This window comes from Anser anser, assembly GCF_964211835.1.
Source record: "Anser anser genome assembly, chromosome: 6".
Taxonomy (NCBI): Eukaryota; Metazoa; Chordata; class Aves; order Anseriformes; family Anatidae; genus Anser; species Anser anser.
This window is the reverse complement of record NC_139726.1, coordinates 24,412,012-24,436,199: the sequence shown is the minus strand read 5'-3', so window position 1 is coordinate 24,436,199 and position 24,188 is coordinate 24,412,012. Positions and strand designations below refer to the sequence as shown.

At 35.2% G+C, this 24,188-nt stretch overlaps 1 protein-coding gene across 1 annotated transcript in view; it reads left to right on the top strand.

Moving 5' to 3' along the window:
• Positions 1 to 24,188, top strand: part of TTN (titin) — a 243,979-nt gene that overhangs the window by 115,210 nt on the left and 104,581 nt on the right. Inside the window, exons 149-184 of the mRNA XM_083841011.1 lie at positions 471 to 551; positions 1,200 to 1,283; positions 1,928 to 2,011; positions 2,220 to 2,297; positions 3,394 to 3,471; positions 4,038 to 4,118; positions 4,331 to 4,441; positions 5,228 to 5,308; positions 6,029 to 6,112; positions 6,422 to 6,502; positions 6,773 to 6,853; positions 7,211 to 7,294; positions 7,616 to 7,765; positions 8,514 to 9,533; positions 9,641 to 9,724; positions 9,960 to 10,034; positions 10,751 to 10,834; positions 11,806 to 11,889; positions 12,890 to 12,973; positions 13,228 to 13,338; positions 13,670 to 13,795; positions 14,062 to 14,145; positions 15,117 to 15,200; positions 16,201 to 16,284; positions 16,539 to 16,649; positions 16,981 to 17,196; positions 17,405 to 17,503; positions 17,767 to 17,850; positions 18,512 to 18,592; positions 18,972 to 19,067; positions 19,653 to 19,727; positions 20,647 to 20,727; positions 22,222 to 22,326; positions 22,870 to 22,947; positions 23,332 to 23,385; positions 23,630 to 23,713. Of these exons, the coding sequence (XP_083697137.1) occupies positions 471 to 551; positions 1,200 to 1,283; positions 1,928 to 2,011; positions 2,220 to 2,297; positions 3,394 to 3,471; positions 4,038 to 4,118; positions 4,331 to 4,441; positions 5,228 to 5,308; positions 6,029 to 6,112; positions 6,422 to 6,502; positions 6,773 to 6,853; positions 7,211 to 7,294; positions 7,616 to 7,765; positions 8,514 to 9,533; positions 9,641 to 9,724; positions 9,960 to 10,034; positions 10,751 to 10,834; positions 11,806 to 11,889; positions 12,890 to 12,973; positions 13,228 to 13,338; positions 13,670 to 13,795; positions 14,062 to 14,145; positions 15,117 to 15,200; positions 16,201 to 16,284; positions 16,539 to 16,649; positions 16,981 to 17,196; positions 17,405 to 17,503; positions 17,767 to 17,850; positions 18,512 to 18,592; positions 18,972 to 19,067; positions 19,653 to 19,727; positions 20,647 to 20,727; positions 22,222 to 22,326; positions 22,870 to 22,947; positions 23,332 to 23,385; positions 23,630 to 23,713 (4,242 nt within the window). The remainder of the gene's footprint in view (positions 1 to 470; positions 552 to 1,199; positions 1,284 to 1,927; positions 2,012 to 2,219; positions 2,298 to 3,393; positions 3,472 to 4,037; positions 4,119 to 4,330; positions 4,442 to 5,227; positions 5,309 to 6,028; positions 6,113 to 6,421; positions 6,503 to 6,772; positions 6,854 to 7,210; positions 7,295 to 7,615; positions 7,766 to 8,513; positions 9,534 to 9,640; positions 9,725 to 9,959; positions 10,035 to 10,750; positions 10,835 to 11,805; positions 11,890 to 12,889; positions 12,974 to 13,227; positions 13,339 to 13,669; positions 13,796 to 14,061; positions 14,146 to 15,116; positions 15,201 to 16,200; positions 16,285 to 16,538; positions 16,650 to 16,980; positions 17,197 to 17,404; positions 17,504 to 17,766; positions 17,851 to 18,511; positions 18,593 to 18,971; positions 19,068 to 19,652; positions 19,728 to 20,646; positions 20,728 to 22,221; positions 22,327 to 22,869; positions 22,948 to 23,331; positions 23,386 to 23,629; positions 23,714 to 24,188) is intronic.

Sequence of the window (24,188 nt, the reverse complement as noted above, 5' to 3'; positions counted from 1 at the left end):
CTCTGCATTGTCCTCACAAACCATGAACTCTGATTTCAGTCTTTTGTCCTCATTATTTGTTGAGAAACATGTGTCTGTTTTATGTCTTCATGGTGCTTTTTCAGCTGTTTGTGATTGAGTCTTTTTTGCCTGTTTATGTCAAGTCATTTTTTGAAAACATGTGAGTTGCATTGAAAAATGTGTGTTCTGTCTTTAAGATACATATGAAAGAAGTTCAGAAAGAAAGAGTATTTTTGGTCATTGTGAAAAGGAAGCAGATTTCATCATCCAAGACTATGGTTGTCTTTCAAGAAAATGTTTTTAATATGTTATTCTTCAGTTTAATCTTCAAAATTAATGTAGATATTCTTTCAGGAAACATTTAGTCTTTTGTTGCTTCATGAATCTGTCGTAGATTTGTTAGATTTGTTCTTCTTTCTAACTTCTTCCAAGAAAATTTAAAAGCCCTAAAAGCAAACAATGTCTTAAAGGGCTGGCTGTTCTCAAAAGACCTGTTCCTGAAGAAAAGAAACCTACACATGCAGCTGAAATAGAAGTTCCACCAAAGAAAGGTAGAACATTTGATATGAGATTTTACGGAAAGGAAATATTTGCATTGTTTACTCCAACTAACATCTTCTAAAAGAATACTAAAATTCTTTAGGCCATGACAAGGATATAATCTAGTCTCTAACTGCAGATTCAGTTCTGAGTGATAAATTGAATGCTCTTAGGCAAACATTTCATATATGTGCTATACATATGCTAGACGGTAAATAAACTGATTTATGACAGAAAATGTGACGAGAACTTATTGCTACTTACACCATCTGTACATAAAAGCTTCAGTGCTTTTATTTTTGTGATGTAGTTGTAAATTCAGTTTAAACTGGGAGTTGGAAACGAGTATAATGGTCATGATATTCTGAGAAGTAATACAGCAAGAGCAAGTTTAAACCAATAAAGCTGTTATAAATATCAGAAGGAAATATCAGCATGAAGATACAGTGTGAAAAGCAAATGGCTTATGCTCTTTGAGAGCAGAAACAATGAATTTTCTACATAATTCATTGTTCTAGACTGTATAATATATCTTTCATCAAAATGCATAGTATTTGAGCCATCAAAAAATCTTAGGTTTCTGGGTTTATTTCTGTTTGGGAATTTAAAAGTTGAAAAATATTTTGAGGTTACTAAAAAAGGGATAATATCTTTTCAAGTTCCTGAGATTCATAAGAGAGCTGTCCTTGAAGATAAAGTACCCACCTTTATTGTTGGAGAAGATGAACCTACTTTGTATGAAGGTACATCAGTGAAATATCTACCAAGAAGTAAACTGCAGAGATTCATGTTCTAGGTTGTTTTTTAAAACATGAGACATTTTCAATTTATGTATTATTATTTTTTAGTTATTTAAAAGTAATTTCTATGCATGTCTTTGAGACTCTCTAACCCCAACATTTATAGTTTAACATTTTTTAGATGTTCTTTTCTCTCCTGTTGTTGGGTGAAAAAAGCATAAGAGAGAAACTAAATTTCTGATCCAGGAAAACCCTTCAGCCATATTAGAACAAAAAAATGGACTAAAGTAGATGTTGGCTTAAAAACCATCCTGAGTATGTCTTAATTAATTTTTGAGCTGGGATATAGATAATTAACTCCAGATGGGGAAATGGGAAACTCAATTCAAATACAATGTCCTATGTAACACAGAAAACTAAGTAACTAGAAAATAAAATGAAATATTTTTGAAAATTTGTATTTTACTAATTGATAATGATCACTTCTAGCAATAGTAGGTAAATGATCAGGCTGAAATGAGATATTTAAATAATTTATGTTCAAACAGGTCTTTGTCTATATACATGTCTGTGCATTATAAGTTGTCTTTCTAATTTTGTCTTGTAAATACTATTAAAATCCGTAAAATAAACTAATATCTTTAAAGAGCCTGAAGTTTATGAAGATCTTCCAACAGAAGAAAAACTCCCTGTTGTTATTCCTAGTAAACCAGAAGCTCCAGCAGCTAAAGGTACTGCAACTATTCAAACAATATATAAAGTGACGTGTACCCTACAAATCAGTTATTCATTGTCATCATTCCATCTGTGCTCCGGTCAGCTATTTAATGTATTCATTCTAATGTTTCCTTAGATACTATGTGCTTGTCATTGCTTCTTTGTTTTGTTACTTACATTTTGTTATATGATAATGTTCTTAAAAATATAATATCTTTGAAGAACCTGCGGTGACAAAGAAAACTGTCCCACTTAAGAAAATACCTGCTGCTGTCCCTAAAGAAGCTCCTCAAACTAAAGGTATACGATCTCCAAATGATTTTTTTTTCTATTCTCTCAAAATTGAGGTACTAAGAAACCCCTCATGCTTGCTTTTTCTGAACAGCATTATAAAGTGCTATATACACACCGTTTTCTTCCCTTTGATTTCCTATTTTAAAAGTAATTTATTTATCTCAGGAAGAGAGCATGTATACAGGGAGATCAGAGATGAAAAACATATAATCATTTTGCAAACACAAAGAAATCCAAATATTTCAGCAGCTTTCTTCATATGTTAAACTAATGAATGAGCAACTACTAAGACAATCATTCATCATTCAGGAAAACAAATTCAATGATCATTCTGTGTAAATTCTTATTTTTGGTTTGTGTCAGGGACTGCTCAAACATATTGATACATTTTGCATCAAGAATTTAAAATTTAAACAGACAAATTTATACAACTACTCTCCCCCCTCAGAAAATTAAATAAATAAATAAATAGATAAATAAATAAATAAAAATTAGTAGACAGGTAATTCGTTACAGGCCCAGGGATTAACCTTATATTTTTTGACTTCTTGTCATATTCCATTTCCCAAACTACATTCTATGTTGCTATTAAAAAAAAAAAAAAGTCGTGACAGAGCTTGTTCCTGAAGCACTTTTTCCAGTCATGTCAGGGGTTCTGATAAAGATTAGGTTAAGACTTCAATTCAGAAAAAAAAATTCAAAAAACCCATAAAATATTTTATAGAAACATAGTTTTGTAATAAAATACAATTCCAGTATTGAAAAGTTTGACAAAATATTTGATTAACTTCACTGGAGTTTTGCTTTGCCTTTTTTAGGAAATTTTTAAAGAAATAAAAACATTTGAATTGACAAAATTCCTAAAGGTTGTTTGATAACAACAACAACAACAAATATTATCCTTTCAGAGAAGAGAAAATTCAGACCTGTAAGTGTTAGGAGTTCCAAAAACAGAGAAATGCATGAAGTTAAGTTGCCGAGTTGTATTCATAGCTTAATACCATATATTTTAATATTTTTCTAGTAGCATTTTTTATTGTTTTACAAAACTGTAATACTTATTTCCTAGTGCAAATTTGTAAAATAAACCAATCTTTTTAAGTTCCTGAAGTACCAAAGAAAGATGTCCACAAAGAAAAAATACCTCCTGCTCTACCAAAAGAAGCTACGCACCTTAAAGGTACAAGACATTCTGAGCGGGGTTTGAAGGCTAAAAGATCTGTTTTCATGTATATATCTTTAATGATTTTGAGAAAATTCTACATATCATAATCTAAAGTGTAGTTAGCAGCCACGGTATAAAATTTATTTATATATATATATATATATATCACCTGGAGTTGTTCTTGAGGGGAAAAAATTGTTTAGATTTAACGGCAAAAAGCAAGGGACCCTGCTACATGAGATCAGTCCAAGGAAAGCAATAATTATAAAACAGACATTGAAAAATTGATATAGAGTAGTCAGAGAAGTCCATCTCTCAGCACTCGAGAAGTAACTCAGTTTAGGACATAACAAAAATCTTTCTTCTCGCAACCTGCAGAGGTCAGATCATGGTACTATACAAGGTTATTTCTTCCCTCACTTATAACAAGACTAAATTTGAGGGTTGATACAAAATAGACCTGTGTGTCTTAAGCTGAGCTTGAATATTTGATTTTCTCTGTTATTTGTTTTCCACATTGTCTTGTTGTCTGAAGATACTACTCTGAGTTAATTTAAATATTTAAACTAATATCTTTCAAGTACATGAAGTTTATGAGGAAATGTACATAGAAGAAGAAATTTCTACTGTTCATAGAAAAGAGGAGGCTCCACCACCTAGAGGTATATGATCTTGATCATCTTTCCTGAAACTTGCAAAGTAATGACCTCCAAAAAAAAAAAATTTAATAATGTCCATAGTTTAGGTATTGTTCAGTATAACTAATATTTGTGTTCATTCTTTTTGTTCCTTACTTACTTGTCAAACTTATTTTTCTGTGTGACTTGTCTTTCTGTCCTATATAAATTCTTAAAATGAACTAATATCTTTAAAGTGCCTACAGTAGTTAAGAAAGATGCTTCAGAAGAAAAAGTGCCTATTGCTGTGCCTAAAACAACAGAACCTACACCAATGTCTAAAAGGCCAGAATCTCCACTATCTAAAGGTACTTTAGTAGCCCAATAAATTGAGGTCTTGTCTTTTGATGATAATATATTTTGTGTTTCTTACGTAGTTACTCATTTAATATTTTATAATCCACGTCAGTTTTGTGATACTCGTGTTACACATGCCTGTTCTTCTGTTTCCCTACTAGTCTTATTTATTTGTATGTTTACTTTAAATAATAAAAATTAAAATCAATAAATATGTTTAAAGTGCCTGAAGTGCCCACGAAAGGTATCCCTGAACAGAAACCTGTTCTTCAAACTTCAATTTGTTTTTTGCTGAGACTTTTTTGAACATGTAACTGTTGTCAGACTGTCCTTTAACATCTACTTGTTTTGTATTACTTCTCTGTATTCCATATTTTATTTTTCTATTTCTCAAAAGTACATATCTTTAAAATTTCCAAGCTACCTAAGGAATCTGTCTCAGAAGAGAAAGTACCTTTTGCTTTACTTAAAAAGGCAGGAGTACCACCTGAAGGTTACATGTCAATAAAGGTGACACTCTGAGATTTCTCTTCCTCTTGGGCAGAAGGGTTAATATGAAAATAAAAAAAATACCCTTTATTTCTCATTTATAAAAATTAATAATTAAAATTAATAAAATTAATAAAAAATTCCTAGTACTGTGTAGTACTATACAAATCTTTTTGCATTACATATTTCTTTCCATATCTGATCTTATGAATCTTGACAATATTCTTCTTGTGACACTCTTTCTTCTTAATATCACATATCTTTAAATGCCTTAAACATAACAAAAATAAATGTTGTTTTCTTTAAAGTGCCAGAAGTGCCCAAGAAAATTACAGAAGAGAAAGTACCTATTACTGTGCCTAAAAAACTGGAACCAACGCCAGCCAAAGGTATGTTTCATTACATAGAACTAAAACATGGAAGAGAAAAAAACAAACAAACAAACAAAAAGAACTCTACCTTGATTTGGTGAATTAGTTTTTGACTGTTTGTATGTTTTGTACTATTATATTTATTTTCTGTGGCCACAGTTTGTATATGTTACTGCTTTCGAAACTCTCTTTCTTGAGCGATAGCTGTAATTAGCATATCGGTGAGTTAGAAATGCTCATGTAACTGGGCAGAGATGAGATCAATCCTCAAGGACCACAGCAGAAATCCTACAGTAAAAAATTAGCTGCAAAAGAGTGTTTAAGAAACTCAAAATACACAGTGATACAGTCGTCTAACACAGGGGAAAACCCTCCATGAAGAGACAAAAAATTGATAACGAGATGATATCATCATGCATAGAAGAATGTGACAAGGAAGGCAGAATGGACAACAGCAGTCTTCAGTCGAATGCAGATCCAGGGAGGTCATTGACTTAAATGGAAAAATAATTTAATGTAGAGGGATGTGTTTAAGTCAGCCACCTTGCTGATCTGCATTTGATTAAGGCTTTAAAAGGCTCTGAGGTTTTACCTCAGACTTTACAGGGGCATAAAGGAATGTAAAGTGAATAAACATATGAAATCAGTGGTTCCATTAATTTTCAGTTTCTACTCCAAAGTTTTGAACATAACTGTAAAATCCTATATACTGATTGAAAATAATTTTTTTCCTCAAAGAACCTGAAGCACCCAAGGAAGTAGTTCTAGAAGAAAAAATCAAAGTTCCTGTGCCTAAAAAGCCAGAAGTACCACCAGCTAAAGGTACTTGTCATTAATAAATCCATAACAATAATTTGTTTTCCTTCACTGATAAAATCTTTTGATACTATTTCCTCATCTTTTCTATCTCCTCAACTGCGATTTATATACTTCATTTTTGAAGCAGACTCTTTTTCTACTTGATACTCTCAAACGTCTATCAATCTTGATTGAGAGCAAAAAGCATGTTTGGTAAAGGATATTATCTTTAATTGATCCTACTTGGTGTCCTTTTGTTTGTTTCTTTTTCTAATTTAATGCTATCTAAATTTCTTTATATTCTTTGTATTAACTTAAGTATTAATTTTAAAGTGCATGAAGAGCCCAAGAAAGTCCCAGACAAGAAAATACCAGTCATGGAGCCTAAAAAACCAGAAGTTCCACCACCTAAAGGTATTTGTCATTATGGAGAAAAATAAAATAATAAAAAACAAAATGGAAAATATTGCTCTTTATTGTTTTGACACTATAGAAGACAATACCCAAGTCCCTTGTGGAGATTTTCTTCTGTTGTCTGAGGTTTTCCAAGTGAACAAATGTTTTGTTTTTCAACATGGAAAAAGATAATCCTTGTAATTGGTGTACTCACTAACACTATTCTGCTGTTGTTCTTTAATGCTGTTCATGAAATTCTTATAGTAAAATTTATTAATATTTTTCAAGTGCCTGAGGTACCAAAGAAAGTGGTCACAGAAGAGATTTCAGTCAAAGTACCAAAGAAGCCAGAACCTCCACCAGCTAAAGGTAACTGCTGTAAACAATGAATGACAGAAAAACCCTTTGTGTATTATTTTAATAAATTAGTGTATTATTTTAATAAATGGTTATTTTCTTGTATTATAAATGTTTTATATTTGTTGTTGTTGTTTAAATTGTACCTTTTATATGTGTGAGAGAGATAAACAGAGAAGCTAACCTATTTGTAGCCCGTGAAAGACCATTACCTCAGAGAATATTTTCTGTAGGAATACGAAAAAGTTGATATTTACATCCAAAACCACTGATGTTGTTGATGTCCCTGAGTTTTACTTTTTATGTCCCAAGTACTAAAGACACTCTGTTTGAATTTCATACAAATAATAGAAATTACTTTCTTTAAAGTGCCTGAAGTGCCCAAGAAAGTGGTTCCAGAAGAAAAAGTATACACTGAAGTTCCTAAAAAACCAGAACCTCCATCACCTAAAGGTACATTTTCAGTACTGATAAAGTCACACAACATTTTAATTGGTTTATCTGAATATCATCTTTTTAATTCTATGTTATCCTCTTTGTTATATTCTAATATTTGTAGGTGTTATGGTTTGTGTTGTCATCCCTTGTGAATAACTTATTTAGCAACAATGGCTATTATTGGTGCACATTGGGCAATATTAAAAACAAATAGACTATTTATGAGGGGTATATTTTTCTGATGTTGTCTGATAATTTTCTCCTTGGAGCTATTGTCCCCTTTTTAATTCCAATTCTTCAAATTCCTGAAAGTAAAATAAATAAATATTTTTAAAGAACCTGAAGTGTCGAAGAAGCTTGTTCCAGAGAAGAAATTACCTGTTCCTAAAACACCAGAACCTGAGATTTTGCCTAAAGAACAAGAACCTGTGGTTGTCCCAGAACCAGAGGCTGTACCTGAAGAACCAAAACCTCTACTAGAGAAAGGTAAATCTCAACACTAATAAAATAATATGAGCAATATTTTCCTCTTTTCCTAAACACTGTGGTTTTCCAGGTCTTCTGTCTTCTGAGAGACCAGACTGTATTCGTTCTATGTATCTGCATATCTGTGTGAAGTAGGCATACACGGGTCTTTTTGAAGAATAGTGACAAATTCGGGATGTCTGAATTACCTGCGTTTTTCACTTCAATTCTTCTTACTATTTGGAGTATTCTTACCATTCTACTTACTACATGCTTTGGTTCATGAAAACAACTGTAACTAATATTTTTCAAGTTACAGTAGTAGTAGAGGAGAAACTATCCATTATAGTAGCTAGGAGCAGAACATATCAATATACTTGAAATATCAGAAGCCCTACCAAGAAAAGCTGGATGCCATCACTGATAATTCTTGAGTCTTCAGCTTATTACCTGCAAAATGATTAATATCTTTTGTCCTGTCCACTTTGTAAATACTGTGAATTCTACGTAGAGCTTAAGATATACTGTCATTGCATGTGTATGCTTACATATGTGGGGGCATGAGGTGTGTATGTGTGTGTATTTGAAGGAAGAAAAGCCAATGTGTGTTATCTCCATCCTTAAAAAGGCTAACATAAATGCTTGGTACCTCATACGTTTTTAATGTTTCCATTCCAATTGTCTTTTTATGTTTTATGATTTACTTAAAGTAGGTATATGTGTCTGAGCAACTGTTAATTTAGAACTAATATCTTTTATGTACATGAAGTGGTCAAGACAACTGTTCTAGAAAAGAAAGTACCTGTTGCAGTTTCACGAAAACCAAAGGACATTGCAGGACCCCCCAAAGTAAAACACTTTGTGGCACCTCAAGAAGTAGAACCTGTGACAGTGGCCCTAAAACCAGTGCATGCTGTGTCACCTGAGGTTACAAGGTCTGTTGTGGCACGCCAAGAAACAGAGGGTGTTGTGGCATCTGAGGAGCCTGAGGCTGTCTTGGCACACCGAAAAGCAGAAACCGTTGCGGCACCTGAGGAAACAGAGCCAGTTGTGGCAGCCCAAAAAACACTACATGTTGTGGTGCCTGAGAAAACCGACCTTACTGTGGTACCTGAGGAACCTAAGCTCGATGTGGCACCCCAAAAACTAAAGCATGGTGTGATGTCCCCAAAACAAAGGCCTGTTGTGGCAGCCAAGAAAACAGATCATGCTGGTTTGCCTGAGAAACGAGACCTTGCTGGGGTACCTGAGAAACCCGTGCCTGATGTGGCACCCCAAAAAATAAAGCATGGTGTGATGCACTCAAAACAAAAGCCTATTGTGGAACCCCCCAAATTGGAGCCATTCATGGCCCCTGAGGAACCTGAGATCACTGTGGTACCTGATGACTTGGAGGCAGCTGCAGCACCCTCAAAAACAGAGCACATTGTGGTGCCCCCCAAAACAAAACTTCGTGTGGCACCCCAAAAAGCAGAGCTTGTTGTGGCACCGGAAGAAACAGAGTTTGCTGGAGATTTCAAAAAATCGAAGCCTATTGCAGTGTCACAAAAATCAAAGCCTGTTGCGGTGCAAGGCAAGCCAGAACCTGTTATGGTGCCTAAGGATTCAGAACAAATTTTGGCACCCCGAAAACCAGAGAATTTTACAGCACTTCAAAAACCGAAGCCTGAAGTGGCATCTGAGAAGCCAGAGCCTGTTTTATCACCTGAGGAACCACCACTGGCCAAGACGGCTGAAAAGCCAGAGATTGTTGCCATACATAAAAAACAAGCAGCTCTACAAGCTAAAGGTACATCTTATGAGTAGGATGTCTATTCCTTCTCTCAAGTATAGTATGTTTCACTGCTCATAATAAAGCTTAATATGAATAACTAAAATATACTAATATCTTTAAAGAGCCTGTAATGCCTGAGAAGGCTGTCCCAGGAGAGAAAATTCCTGTAGCTGTTCCTGAAAAATCAGAACCTCCATCAGCCAGAGGTACATATTATCATGAATACATGATAAACACACCTAATCTTCTTAAACATGATTTTAACCTCTTCTGTCATTTTGAACCTTAGATTTTAAATTGTGCTTGCCGCTACAAATCACACTGAGCATGTTTGTGACAGATTGTTATTTCACAAGATTTCACATCTTCTATGTTTCAATCTGTGTACATATGTTTAAATGTATTTGAATTGTAAAATGAATTGAACTAATATCTTTGAAGTGCCTGAGAGGGCTGTCCCAAAGGAGAAAGTGTCTGATGGTGTACCTAAAAAAACAGGAGCTCCACTTGCTAAAGGTACATGTCATCATGAGCACCATTACAGGGATGGTGGTTTTGTTGTTCCTGTTTGTGTATTTGTCTTTCTTTCTTTTTTTTTTTTCTTTCAATGAATCCCATTTTAAATTGATCTTTTATAGTCATACTCTAGCATCTAAAATGTGAGAGAGATGTACCAGATACGAATTAATATGCAAGGTTGTCATATGAGGACTTGATTTTCTCAGAATACTCAGATGAAAGATGTTAAAGTTGAAATACTCAAAACCTGTATGCACAAAAAATTGATGCACTGCTTCACCATTTCATTACTTTTAGAAAGTACCAAATACTGTCTAGAGAAGTAAACATTTTCTCTAGCACCAGATTCCGTCCATCCAAAACACAAGGACATAATTCAAGTGAAGTGCCATTTGCCAATGATGACGTTGAGAGTATTTAAATACTAGAAATATTTAAAATGAATATTACATGAAACAGCTGTAAGCAGCATATAGTGTAATACTGAAAAAAGAAATGAAAAGAGGACAATGAAAGCAAACCCAAGCCCATAGCCCACAGCGTCTCCAGCCCCATCTTCTACTGTGCATAAGGCTGCATATGTAATTAGCCAACCAGTCACTAGATGAACCTCTATTTTAAGAAATATCTAAACTCTTTGATTCTGTCATCAGTTTTATGATCTTTTGTATTTTTCTAAACTGTGAATTTAAGAGAAAATAATATTTTTAAAGTGCTTAAGGTGCCCAAGAAAGCTGTCCCACAAGAAAAAACACCTGCTGCTGAACCCAAAAAACCAGAACTACCACCAGCCAAAGGTATATATCATCATTATACTGTCATTATTTGAAATAAACATAGTGCTCTTCTGGAATTAAATTGAACTAACTTTATGAATTATGCTCTGAGATACGTGCTTAAGTAATACGAAATGGAGAGGCAAAAATGTGGCATGCATTACAGATAAATCTACTTCATTTAAAAATATCATCAGCTTTCTGACCTTCTTGTAAACTTTAAAAATTAAGATTTGCAGAATAGTTACTTTAAAGAGTATAAAAAGTTGTTTTGAAAAACAGGCTGCAAATATGGCTTCAGTTTAAAATACATAATTTTGCATCCCAGAATCTTTCAATAATCATTATTAATGGATGAGAGCAGCCATATCAGTTCTCTATCTCTTTAAAAGTGAGTAAATTCCACTAAACTGGAGGTGGACTTACTACCAAAAGACTGGATATATCTGCTGATTATTCTTTTAGCACATGAAAGGGCCATTCATTAATACCAGCCAGCAGAGAGGAGAGAAAGTACACATTTCTGTAGGAAGAGGGATCTGCAAAGACAGGAACTGTGGAAAACTGAAAATGAAAAGGAGGTTAAAATACTGGAAATAACATAGGAAAAAGGAGGGTAATAGTTAAAGCAACTGGAAATTTTGTTAACAATTGTTAGAGTTGACCAAGCAGTCATGAATGCTAAGCAACAGACCTTCAAGTACGGTTGGATTCCATACATAAGTTTCTGACCAGCTGTTAGAAAGATGGGGTGTGTTTTCTGCATTTCCACCTTGCCTCAAAAACTGAAACTAAACAAAGACTTCCCATGTCCTGCATGACATCTTTGACACCCTTGGCATACAACGTGTGTGAAGCAAAGCACAACCAGTGACTGAGTGTAAGCACAGCGCTTTCTCAGGGAAGACTGTGTGCGCATGTTATTGATTGTCTTATTGTTTCATATACATCTGTACAGCCCACAAAACTAAAATATACTGATATCTTTGAAGTGCCCAAGGTACCCAAGAAGGCTGTTCTGGAAGAACCCATACCTGTAGCTGTGCCAAAAAAGCCAGAACCTGCACCAGCTCGAGGTACTTGTTGCCCTGCACATTGACCTGAACAAGACTGTTTCTTACTATCTGAAATGTTACTTCTGAAATCTGATATCCTGTCCATTTGTGATTACCTGAAATTTCCAAGTTCTTTGTGTGAATTGGGAATTCCATTATTTAGTATTTTTATGAACAACCCAAAAGATATTTTGAATTTACTGTTTCACTTTCATATTCTAAATCTTCAGACACAAAAATTTGATTTTTAAAATTTGATCATTGCTTTTTTGTAGAGTATTGCCAAACATTATCTTAAATTGATGACACAAATGTCCCCATGACTATTTTGACAGTCTCAGTGACTGTGTACCATAAGCATGAGTCTTTCAGAATTTATAAAACAAAACAAGTTACTCAGAAATGCACATACGAAGGGAGTTATAAGAACTGATAGCATATTAAGTGCTTAAAGAAATATCTGACCATTTCAGAGAATGTAGTGAAGAAAGAATGGTTATAAAATCCAGTGAACCATATTAGCTGTGGGAGTTGCCACAGTGAGAGGAGAATTGAGGGATGAGAACTACTCAAGATAAGAAAATAAACCAGGGAAGTGAAAAGCATAAAGAAAGAATGGAAACGGAGAAGGACAGGAATAGAGATGAAGGAAAACCAGTGGGATTTCTGTTCCTCTCTCTATCAATGCCTGTATGAGGAATGACAATAGATAAGGTATGGGCTGAGGTTGTTCCCAGCGAACCATCAGATCCCAGCAGGGCTGAGAATGACAGTCTCTCTTCCCTGGGAGGGAAGGCTGCTGAGTACATGGAGGGGTACCTTTATTCTCACCTCGCTCTTGAGTCGTACATAAACACAGGCACTCTGTATCTGTTTGTGTTTTTGTGAGCAAGTGAGGGAGAGGTGGGGTTGATACCATGAGACCAGTTTGGTTAGTTTCTCGAGGGCACCTTTCGTTTATGTTTCACTGTTCATTATCCTGTTCAATGTATAAAACTGACTGTTACTAATATCTTTAAAGTGCCCGAAGTGCCCAGGAAGGCTATTCGTGAGGAAAAAATACCTGTGGCCGTTGCCAAAGCCCCAGAGCCTCCAGCACCCAGAGGTACCTGACTTCATGGATAACTTGACAAAGAAGATACTTTATCTCCTTCTCTTAAGTGTTGTCCTACCCTCTCTTGGCCTGTCTTTGTCTTAAATCTGAGACTTGCAAAGTTATGCATGCTGGGCGTACTGTGCTGTGCGTGTGAGGTTTTGAACAGGCTTTTGTGGTGTTCAGCGTCTGCGTTGCCCTGTTTTTTGTCCTGCGTGGCATGTCTTTTCAGCAATGTAAAATGAAACACACTAATATCTTTGAAGTGCATGAGATGCCGGAGGCAGAGGTCTCAGAAGAGGAAGAGGTGGAAGTACCACCAGAGGAAGCGGTAGCAGTTGCCGAGCCTGGAGAGCCAGAAGCTCCTCCAGCTGAAGGTATATGGTGGTGTCCCAAAGTGCCTGCCGTGCTCTGGGTGTTGACACAGTACTGACTGTTCTCTGCCCCTCTGCCTTCTGTGGGGAGGGGTGTGAGCAGCATTTAGCCATGCTGTGTCTGTACGAGTCTGTATGGGCCTGTGGCAGAGGGTGGGGCTGGTTGGCAAACGCTCTATCATAAGCCCCCGCTTGGGCTCTTTGCTGCAAGTAGTCCACCTGAAGGAAGTGGTGTTATCTGAAAAGGACTCTTCCTTTCCTGCTTCACTGCTTACCATTAAGCTGTTTGCGGATCTTTGTCCCTGTCAAGTAAAAGGAACTAATATCTTTAAAGTGCCTGAGGTGGTTGAGGAGGAAGAGCCAGAAGAGGAGGTGTCGGTGATTGTTCCCCAAAAGCCTGTGGCAGTGCCCAAGAAGCCTGTGGCTGTGCCCAAGAAACCGGAAGTTCCAGAAGCTAAAGGTATATTTGTGAGAAGAGCTGCTTTTTATTTTAGTATCTTGATTAATACTTTAATTTCTTGTTAGCCACTTTTTTTGTTTAAGATTTCTTATGTGTCTCCAGCCCCATCTTCTACTGTGCGTAAGGCTGCGTATGTAATTAGCCAACCAGTCACTAGATGAACCTCTATTTTAAGAAATATCTAAACTCTTTGATTCTGTCATCAGTTTTATGATCTTTTGTATTTTTCTAAACTGTGAATTTAAGAGAAAATAATATTTTTAAAGTGCTTAAGGTGCCCAAGAAAGCTGTCCCACAAGAAAAAACACCTGCTGCTGAACCCAAAAAACCAGAACTACCACCAGCCAAAGGTATATATCATCATTATACTGTCATTATTTGAAATAAACATAGTGCTCTTCTGGAATTAAATTGAACTAACTTTATGAATTATGCTCTGAGATACGTGCTTAAGTAATACGAAATGGAGAGGCAAAAATGTGGCATGCATTACAGATAAATCTACTTCATTTAAAAATATCATCAGCTTTCTGACCTTCTTGTAAACTTTAAAAATTAAGATTTGCAGAATAGTTACTTTAAAGAGTATAAAAAGTTGTTTTGAAAAACAGGCTGCAAATATGGCTTCAGTTTAAAATACATAATTTTGCATCCCAGAATCTTTCAATAATCATTATTAATGGATGAGAGCAGCCATATCAGTTCTCTATCTCTTTAAAAGTGAGTAAATTCCACTAAACTGGAGGTGGACTTACTACCAAAAGACTGGATATATCTGCTGATTATTCTTTTAGCACATGAAAGGGCCATTCATTAATACCAGCCAGCAGAGAGGAGAGAAAGTACACATTTCTGTAGGAAGAGGGATCTGCAAAGACAGGAACTGTGGAAAACTGAAAATGAAAAGGAGGTTAAAATACTGGAAATAACATAGGAAAAAGGAGGGTAATAGTTAAAGCAACTGGAAATTTTGTTAACAATTGTTAGAGTTGACCAAGCAGTCATGAATGCTAAGCAACAGACCTTCAAGTACGGTTGGATTCCATACATAAGTTTCTGACCAGCTGTTAGAAAGATGGGGTGTGTTTTCTGCATTTCCACCTTGCCTCAAAAACTGAAACTAAACAAAGACTTCCCATGTCCTGCATGACATCTTTGACACCCTTGGCATACAACGTGTGTGAAGCAAAGCACAACCAGTGACTGAGTGTAAGCACAGCGCTTTCTCAGGGAAGACTGTGTGCGCATGTTATTGATTGTCTTATTGTTTCATATACATCTGTACAGCCCACAAAACTAAAATATACTGATATCTTTGAAGTGCCCAAGGTACCCAAGAAGGCTGTTCTGGAAGAACCCATACCTGTAGCTGTGCCAAAAAAGCCAGAACCTGCACCAGCTCGAGGTACTTGTTGCCCTGCACATTGACCTGAACAAGACTGTTTCTTACTATCTGAAATGTTACTTCTGAAATCTGATATCCTGTCCATTTGTGATTACCTGAAATTTCCAAGTTCTTTGTGTGAATTGGGAATTCCATTATTTAGTATTTTTATGAACAACCCAAAAGATATTTTGAATTTACTGTTTCACTTTCATATTCTAAATCTTCAGACACAAAAATTTGATTTTTAAAATTTGATCATTGCTTTTTTGTAGAGTATTGCCAAACATTATCTTAAATTGATGACACAAATGTCCCCATGACTATTTTGACAGTCTCAGTGACTGTGTACCATAAGCATGAGTCTTTCAGAATTTATAAAACAAAACAAGTTACTCAGAAATGCACATACGAAGGGAGTTATAAGAACTGATAGCATATTAAGTGCTTAAAGAAATATCTGACCATTTCAGAGAATGTAGTGAAGAAAGAATGGTTATAAAATCCAGTGAACCATATTAGCTGTGGGAGTTGCCACAGTGAGAGGAGAATTGAGGGATGAGAACTACTCAAGATAAGAAAATAAACCAGGGAAGTGAAAAGCATAAAGAAAGAATGGAAACGGAGAAGGACAGGAATAGAGATGAAGGAAAACCAGTGGGATTTCTGTTCCTCTCTCTATCAATGCCTGTATGAGGAATGACAATAGATAAGGTATGGGCTGAGGTTGTTCCCAGCGAACCATCAGATCCCAGCAGGGCTGAGAATGACAGTCTCTCTTCCCTGGGAGGGAAGGCTGCTGAGTACATGGAGGGGTACCTTTATTCTCACCTCGCTCTTGAGTCGTACATAAACACAGGCACTCTGTATCTGTTTGTGTTTTTGTGAGCAAGTGAGGGAGAGGTGGGGTTGATACCATGAGACCAGTTTGGTTAGTTTCTCGAGGGCACCTTTCGTTTATGTTTCACTGTTCATTATCCTGTTCAATGTATAAAACTGACTGTTACTAATATCTTTAAAGTGCCCGAAGTGCCCAGGAAGGCTATTCGTGAGGAAAAAATACCTGTGGCCGTTGCCAAAGCCCCAGAGCCTCCAGCACCCAGAGGTACCTGACTTCATGGATAACTTGACAAAGAAGATACTTTATCTCCTTCTCTTAAGTGTTGTCCTACCCTCTCTTGGCCTGTCTTTGTCTTAAATCTGAGACTTGCAAAGTTATGCATGCTGGGCGTACTGTGCTGTGCGTGTGAGGTTTTGAACAGGCTTTTGTGGTGTTCAGCGTCTGCGTTGCCCTGTTTTTTGTCCTGCGTGGCATGTCTTTTCAGCAATGTAAAATGAAACACACTAATATCTTTGAAGTGCATGAGATGCCGGAGGCAGAGGTCTCAGAAGAGGAAGAGGTGGAAGTACCACCAGAGGAAGCGGTAGCAGTTGCCGAGCCTGGAGAGCCAGAAGCTCCTCCAGCTGAAGGTATATGGTGGTGTCCCAAAGTGCCTGCCGTGCTCTGGGTGTTGACACAGTACTGACTGTTCTCTGCCCCTCTGCCTTCTGTGGGGAGGGGTGTGAGCAGCATTTAGCCATGCTGTGTCTGTACGAGTCTGTATGGGCCTGTGGCAGAGGGTGGGGCTGGTTGGCAAACGCTCTATCATAAGCCCCCGCTTGGGCTCTTTGCTGCAAGTAGTCCACCTGAAGGAAGTGGTGTTATCTGAAAAGGACTCTTCCTTTCCTGCTTCACTGCTTACCATTAAGCTGTTTGCGGATCTTTGTCCCTGTCAAGTAAAAGGAACTAATATCTTTAAAGTGCCTGAGGTGGTTGAGGAGGAAGAGCCAGAAGAGGAGGTGTCGGTGGTTGTTCCCCAAAAGCCTGTGGCAGTGCCCAAGAAGCCTGTGGCTGTGCCCAAGCCGCCTGTGGCTGTGCCCAAGAAGCCTGTGGCAGTGCCCAAGAAGCCTGTTGCTGTGCCCAAAGTAACAGAACCTATTCCTGTTCTTAAAAAACATGAAGTTCTTCCAGTTAAAGGTACATATGTCAGTGACTGAGGCCATCCTTTTTAATTTTCTCTCCATTCAACTTTATAGACAATGCTTAAACATCTGAGTGTGTAATTTCACTGAAATTTTTATTCCTCATATTTTGAATCTCTTCCTCATCATTGTACTTTTCAGTATTTTGCATATATATGCATCTTAATATTCCCAAAAATGAAAATTAACTTATGTCTTTAAAGCACCTGAAGTGCCACAGAAAACTGTCCCAGGAGAGAAAGCGATTCTTGCAACACCTAAAAAGCCAGAATTTAAGCAACCAGAGCCTCCTCCAACCAAAGGTACATATTGCTAGGAGGTGCTTCCTGAAAATACGTCCTTTCTATTCTTTTCCCTTTTCTTTACTTATAACTCTGTATATAAAATATGTCAGTTATATTACCTTGTTGACTACCCAGGGAAAGATCTTTTGGAGCATAAACACTCTTTTATTGTTATGGACTCATTCACTGTGATTTTCTGTGTGCTAGTTGTCTTTGTCTTTCTTATGTTTCGTACGTATCTTTATACACATGCATGTAAAACAACCTAATATTTTTTAAAGTGCCTGAGGTGCCCAAGAAAGCTATCCCAGAGGAGGAAATACCCGTTGCTCTTCCTAAAACACCTGAACCACTACCAAGTGAAGGTACAGGCCATCATGGCTATTATTGTAAAGATAATCGTTTTTCCAGTTCTTCCAAACATAAGCTTTAAAAATAATTTTTCCTCTTTTTCGCCATTCTAGTGTTTGTAAGTTTTTCACTTCATGTTTTAGATTATATCAGTCTGTTTCTTATATCTAATATTATATTTTCATATATGAGAGTAAAATATAGTTTTTTAAATGAAGTATTTTCACATGATTCTGCATGGGATATTCTTGAGAATGAGTATCCTATATTATTCTCTTTTATATAATAATCAGTTCTCACTAAATTCAAGTCTCTTGAAACCTACTATTTGGTGTTATATTCATGCTATAATCTAGAATGAACTGAGAACATTACCATTTTTATTCTTCCCAGTAACAATTATTTATCCACAAATTTAATGTTTAATTTATATTGTATGCATAAAAAACACTATTCTTCACACAACCTTGAATTAAAATTACATATAAATAGTTTTCTCAAGGCATGCATTAACTGCAGAGTTAACAGTATGAACAGATTCTGAGTGACTTATGTATCCTAATGTGTTATTTGTCTGTGTATATTGAATTAGTGTTCTTTTTAGTGATATTTGCATGTTCATGTGAAATGATCTTATCATTGGAAACTTACACCAGTTATCAATGTTCTTTGAAGAATATGAAATCTTAAAGGAAGTTGAACTTGAAGAAACAGAAGAAATTTCAGTTGCAGAAGTAGAGGCTTTGCCAGTTGAAGGTATACAAAGTACCTAGAGGCTTTCAGACACCTTTTATTATTGTGCATTATTATTTTTTTCTTGCTCTGTTGTATGTATACTAGTATGCTCTTATTTTAGTTGCTTTCACTTTGTTTCCCGTCAACTGGAGTCTTCTCATCATTTTGTTTCCCACATTTGTTCTCATGTTATTAACGTGTTTTTTTTTATATCAACTTGAATATTTGTGTTGTGTGCAAGCTACAAAGCAACAGCCTAAAGCTCTTTTATACTCCAATTAATTGTGTGATTTTTCATTAACTTCACTGGAAATGGAAAATTACCATCTTTATATTTGCACTCTTCACACACCTACTGTGGTAGTGAGTTTGTACTAAATCTACCTAATGTTATTTAAAGTGCCGGAACCTGAAAAGAAGCTTCCTGAAAAGCGAAAACCAGCAGCACCTACTCCACCAACAGAAGATATTAAATTGGCAAGAGAACTACTTAAAGGTATAAGCATCTGAATCCACCATTAACAATGGGAATTCAAACATATAATCCTTTTTTAATTATACTGATGAATCTTGAAAAGCGTGCTTTAAAACATATCACCATGGTTCTTTTTTTTTTCTTATTTTTTATTATTCTAATGGTGCGTCTTACTAATGCTAAAGCCTGTATGAATTTTCACCATATTGTGGATAAATATTTTTTACTTCACCAGTGTCATGCCAAGTCAGTTTACATGGGTTCTTTTCAAAACTTATTGATTAAATCCATGTATTTAAAAAAAAATCTTTTGAAAGTTAACACATTCTTCTATTCTTAACATAATTCTGCTATCTTTAATACATTCTTACAAATGAAAAGAACTACCAGAAATAATTTACTGGTGCTACTTTGTGAACATGGTTTTCAGATCAACTGTGGTTCATCAGACTTCTAAACAGTTAATCAGCCAGAATCTTAACTTTGTAGATCTTGTCTTTCTACTAGGTCAACAGTATTAATCAGTTGTTTGATTTTTTTGGAAAGTTTGAGGGTTTTTTTAATCTAATGATGTGTATGATAAAATTCAAATATTTTTCTTTAAAGCTCCTGAATCAAAGAAGAAAGTTGTGACTGCAAAACCTGTTGAGTCTCCGAAATTGGAACCCCCACCTGCTAAAGGTACCTACCTAATAGAAGCATCTTACTTCATTGAAGCCTCTTTTGAGCCCAGAGTTGTAGTTTTCAGTATCCTCTTCAATTTGCTTAGAAATATCAAATGGTGTCTTTATTAGGTTATAATTCAAGAGTGGACTCCAGTCTTGAATATATATGTTCATTTTGTTGTATTTATGTTCACTTTAATTTCCCATCATGATATTAACAAACTGCAAAAAAGATAATCACGGAAGAGTAAGAAAGAGAGTGGTTTTATGAGTTTGTCACTTGTGTAGATGTTCATTTCAGTTCTCTGCTTAAGGAGGAATAAAAAGTACTATACTGTTTAAATGTGTATGGCATAGCTCAACCATAGTAACTATTTGTCTGAAATGTAACTTAATTTTGTGAGAAGAAAATTTAGAGTTGGCAATGAATTGTGAATTGAGCAAGCAGCTTTACAAGTATTCCCTTATATTTTTCATATGTACTGGACCTTTAGACAAGCTGCTAAGCAGCACAGTAAACATATCTTGTTAATGCTGCTTAAGGTTTAGCGACTAAGCTGACTGTATCTTTATGAGTATCATAGACAGTGCAGATGAGCTACATAACCATGTAATTCAAGAGAAAAGGGTGATTAAAATGTAACTATAACTCTCTTTGAATACATAACTTTTCTAGTCTTGTTAGACCATATTTCTCTTTTGTTGTTTTGTATGAAAATTTACCTTTATGTATAAGCTTGTAAGGCAACTGAAAACAAATAATGTGGAAAAAAGATTAAAAATAATTGACTTCAATCTCAGCAGTTTTACCTTTGCTTTGAATGTTCAGTAGTGGACCATCATTTTATCTGTGTGTGTTTGGAGTGGTTAGTTGTTGATTAGCTCTTACTACTGTTATGAACCTGTAATAAAATCTGGAATAATATTCTTTTAAGTTCCTGGACTTGTAAAGAAACCTCGCAGAGTAATTCCTGAAGTTACCCCACCACCAAAAGAAGAAGTTGTTTTGAAAAGAGGTATAGTAGCTTGTAGTGGTATAAAATCCCAGCATATTAACATTGCTCAGTGTATTCCCTAAATAACATTGGTTTGTATGGTGTGAAAAATTACATGAACAAAGTACTACTTCATGTATGTTTATCGGGGAAAGAGTTTATAGCTGCAGGAATGAAGCAAGAGTCTAACAAATCCAAAGGATCTATGCAGAAAACAGGCAAGAACACTGAAAACTGCTTCCCTTTTATAGCTCTCTTCTGTTTTCCTGTTCCATGTAAAGCTTATGGAAAATTTCCAGTTTCTTCAGCTTGTGGACACTTAAATATTTTCCAGCAATAGTGTAAATGTTCTTAAAAATCACATAAGTAAAACAGTATTCTCTTTTACGTTTTTCTTAAAAGTACTGCACCATTCCCAAGGGTTAGTGGGACTGTTGGACATCAGTCCTGTTTTCTGCAAAGTCTGGGGCCTTATAAATTACTTTGTGCTCAGTTACTGCTTAAAAAATAGATAGCACTAATTCCCATTCTCTTTGAAATACGGGCAGGGATCATTATTCATGCCCACGTACCTTGCAGCTCACCTTCTAATTTCAGACAGTCTAGTAAAACATAATGTTCATTTTTCTGACATGTCTCATCAGATACCCAAAATGGATATCTGAGACGACAATTATAAGCAAAATGAAAAACAGTCACAATAAAAATTTGAGCTCTCCAAACACAACAAATTATTTAGCCTTCTTCCCTCACTGAAGTCAATAGGAGTTTAATCCAGAATCCTCTGTTTTGTCCCTGAAAATTGCCTGTAACTTCAGTTATTAAGGCATGAATATGTACAGTAATTTATCATTCAAATGTACTACTTGTCATTTTTGGCAGAAGAAGGCATGGGACTAACAGAAGTCATTCAAATATTCTATACAGGCACTTGTCTGCTGACTAAAGCTTCAAAGAATAAATCTAATATTTACTCAATGTAGATGCAAAAATACATTAGGAACAGTTCCTAAAATGTATTGAAAAGCAAGCAGTAGGAAACTGAAGTGATGTTATTTAATCTAACACATTTTTAATCTCATACTGTTTATGAGTTTGTAGATTAAAAACAACTTGACATGAAATGTCATTATTAACTAACCTACTTTACGCACATACATGTGTGAATAGATAATGTTATTTTTTAAATCTCAGTATTATAATAATATCTTTTACTGTTCTTCCAGAATATATATCCACCATATCTTTTCCATGAAGGTTCTGCAATAAGAAATTTTGTTCTATCATAGACAGTTAACGTTCACATCTTTCCTCTCAGAGGGAATGGTCTTAAATAAGCATCTTTTTGCTCTAGATGATTTTGAATTTTAAAATGCTTTCAGAATAGTATCTTACTAAGTATTTTATGTGCTTAGTTCTTTATTGTTGTTTACATATGTTTAGTCTTGTCTTGCTCGCTATACTATTCTTTTGTTTATCTGTGCTTTAAAAACTGAAATTCCTTTTCTTTTAAAGTTCTTAAAAAGAAGCCAGAAGAGGAAGAAATTAAACCAGAGAAAGAACCTAAACCTGAAGTTAAACCAGTACCTACACCAGTAGAAAAAATTAAGAAACCTGAAGGTATTAGTTTTCATTCAAACCTATCTGGTAAAACATAATGCCAAAACTGAAAAATTAAAAATATATAAATAAATCCCACAATATTCTCTGAAATTCAGAGTTCGAAATTCTCTGAATTTTAAAATTCATATTTTAATGGGTGGCTGTCATAAACCTAATTGTGTGAGTTAAAGCTTTGCTGAAAGCACATCCAAATTTGTCATCGCCTTTTCCAAATTTGGATCTGGTTTCTGTGTCATGTGATTACTTCTCATCTTCACTGTTAGTAGAGAACTTTACAAGTAATTTATAACACTGATAAAAATATAACTATGTTGAAATAGTTAATCCAAATATTCTTTAGTTAAGGTCTTGCAAATATTTGTCCTTTTGCCCCCTTAGTGTTTCTGTTCAAGTCCTTGTATTAAAGATAGATGTTCCCCAAACTTACAAACATCTAAAATTCAAAGTCTAAAAAGAATGAAAACATTTAAATACATTAGAGAAATTGGTATTTGGGGATGCAAGATGTTTCAAAATATCTTACAAAATAATATTTTAAAGTCCCAGAAGTTCCTAAAAAGAAAATTGAGATACCTGTCATAAAAAAGGAGGAGAAACATGTGCCTGAACCACCAAAAGGTACAGATGTGTGGTGCTATTTTCCTTATTGCAGCAACTAGATTATATTCCTTGCTGCGTTTCATGCTATATTATACTAATGCATTACTGTCATCCAGTCTGTCTGTCACATATACTGATTAACCACTTTGCTTTCTTCTGGATTTCTTTTTGTCTTTGATTCTTCAGTGCTTGAAAAATTCATCTTTTTTTTTTTTTTTCTGTTGTATCTGGCTTTACAAGAATTCATTCCAAGTAAATTTCTTGCTTTTTGGCTAAATAAGATACAAATAAAGTCTGTCTTCTATTAACTTTCTCTGTAATGTTGCTTCTGATTTTAATATTCAATGAGATTTTAAAACATGTAAATTAACCTATTTGTAATCATTGTGTTTGAAATGCCAGAACCTAAGCAAGCAGCTATCCCAGTTCCTGGGCCTGAATCTAAGCCTGCAGTAGGTAAGTCTTCTTTAGTCATGAATACCAATGCAGCCTTTCCTGTGCATCTTTTTTATTTTCCATTCAGAATTTTAAATTTGGAGATTTCTGGTTAAAAGGACATTAAAAATACATCTCAGCTTTAGTACTATAATGACTGGAACATCCATACATTCTGCAGAACATCGTAGAGAACATGGTGCCTAAAACACAATTATTTATTGAAATAAATAAATGAGAACTCTTTCTTTTTTTTTTCCTCCAGCTTTAAAATCTCCAAAACCAGTAGCAGAACCAACGCCAGCTATTACTACTCCAGTGACAGTCCCTGTGGTTGGAAAGAAAGCAGGTATTTGTGTTAGTTCTATTCTATTCATAGGGTTTTTCTCTCTTAGATACATAAATACCTTCAAGATAAAGAGAATTACAAGCTGTACAATCATACAACTCATTCATTACAAGGAGATTTGAGATCCTATCCCAGGATCGTGTTATTCTTGATACTGCCACCTAATGTAAAAGAAGCTTGTCTCTGTGAAAAACCGTTGAGATAAATCTGTACTCTTGTTTCTGGATGGTTAAATGTTTGCTTTTATTGTCAAAAATTAATATGAAACTATGAAAATTGTGTTTTCTGTTGATTCCTTTATGCAGTTCTGTGTTTTGATGTATGTCTTCTGACTCACATCTTAAGTTTTCTGTGTAGCAAATGAAAGGTTACACGTATTTCTAAACAATTCCTGCATTATTTGGTTTTCTGTTTTATAAATTGTTACTGAAATCATGAGGAACAGTAGCAGTAGTCTTGAAAAACTAGAGTATTA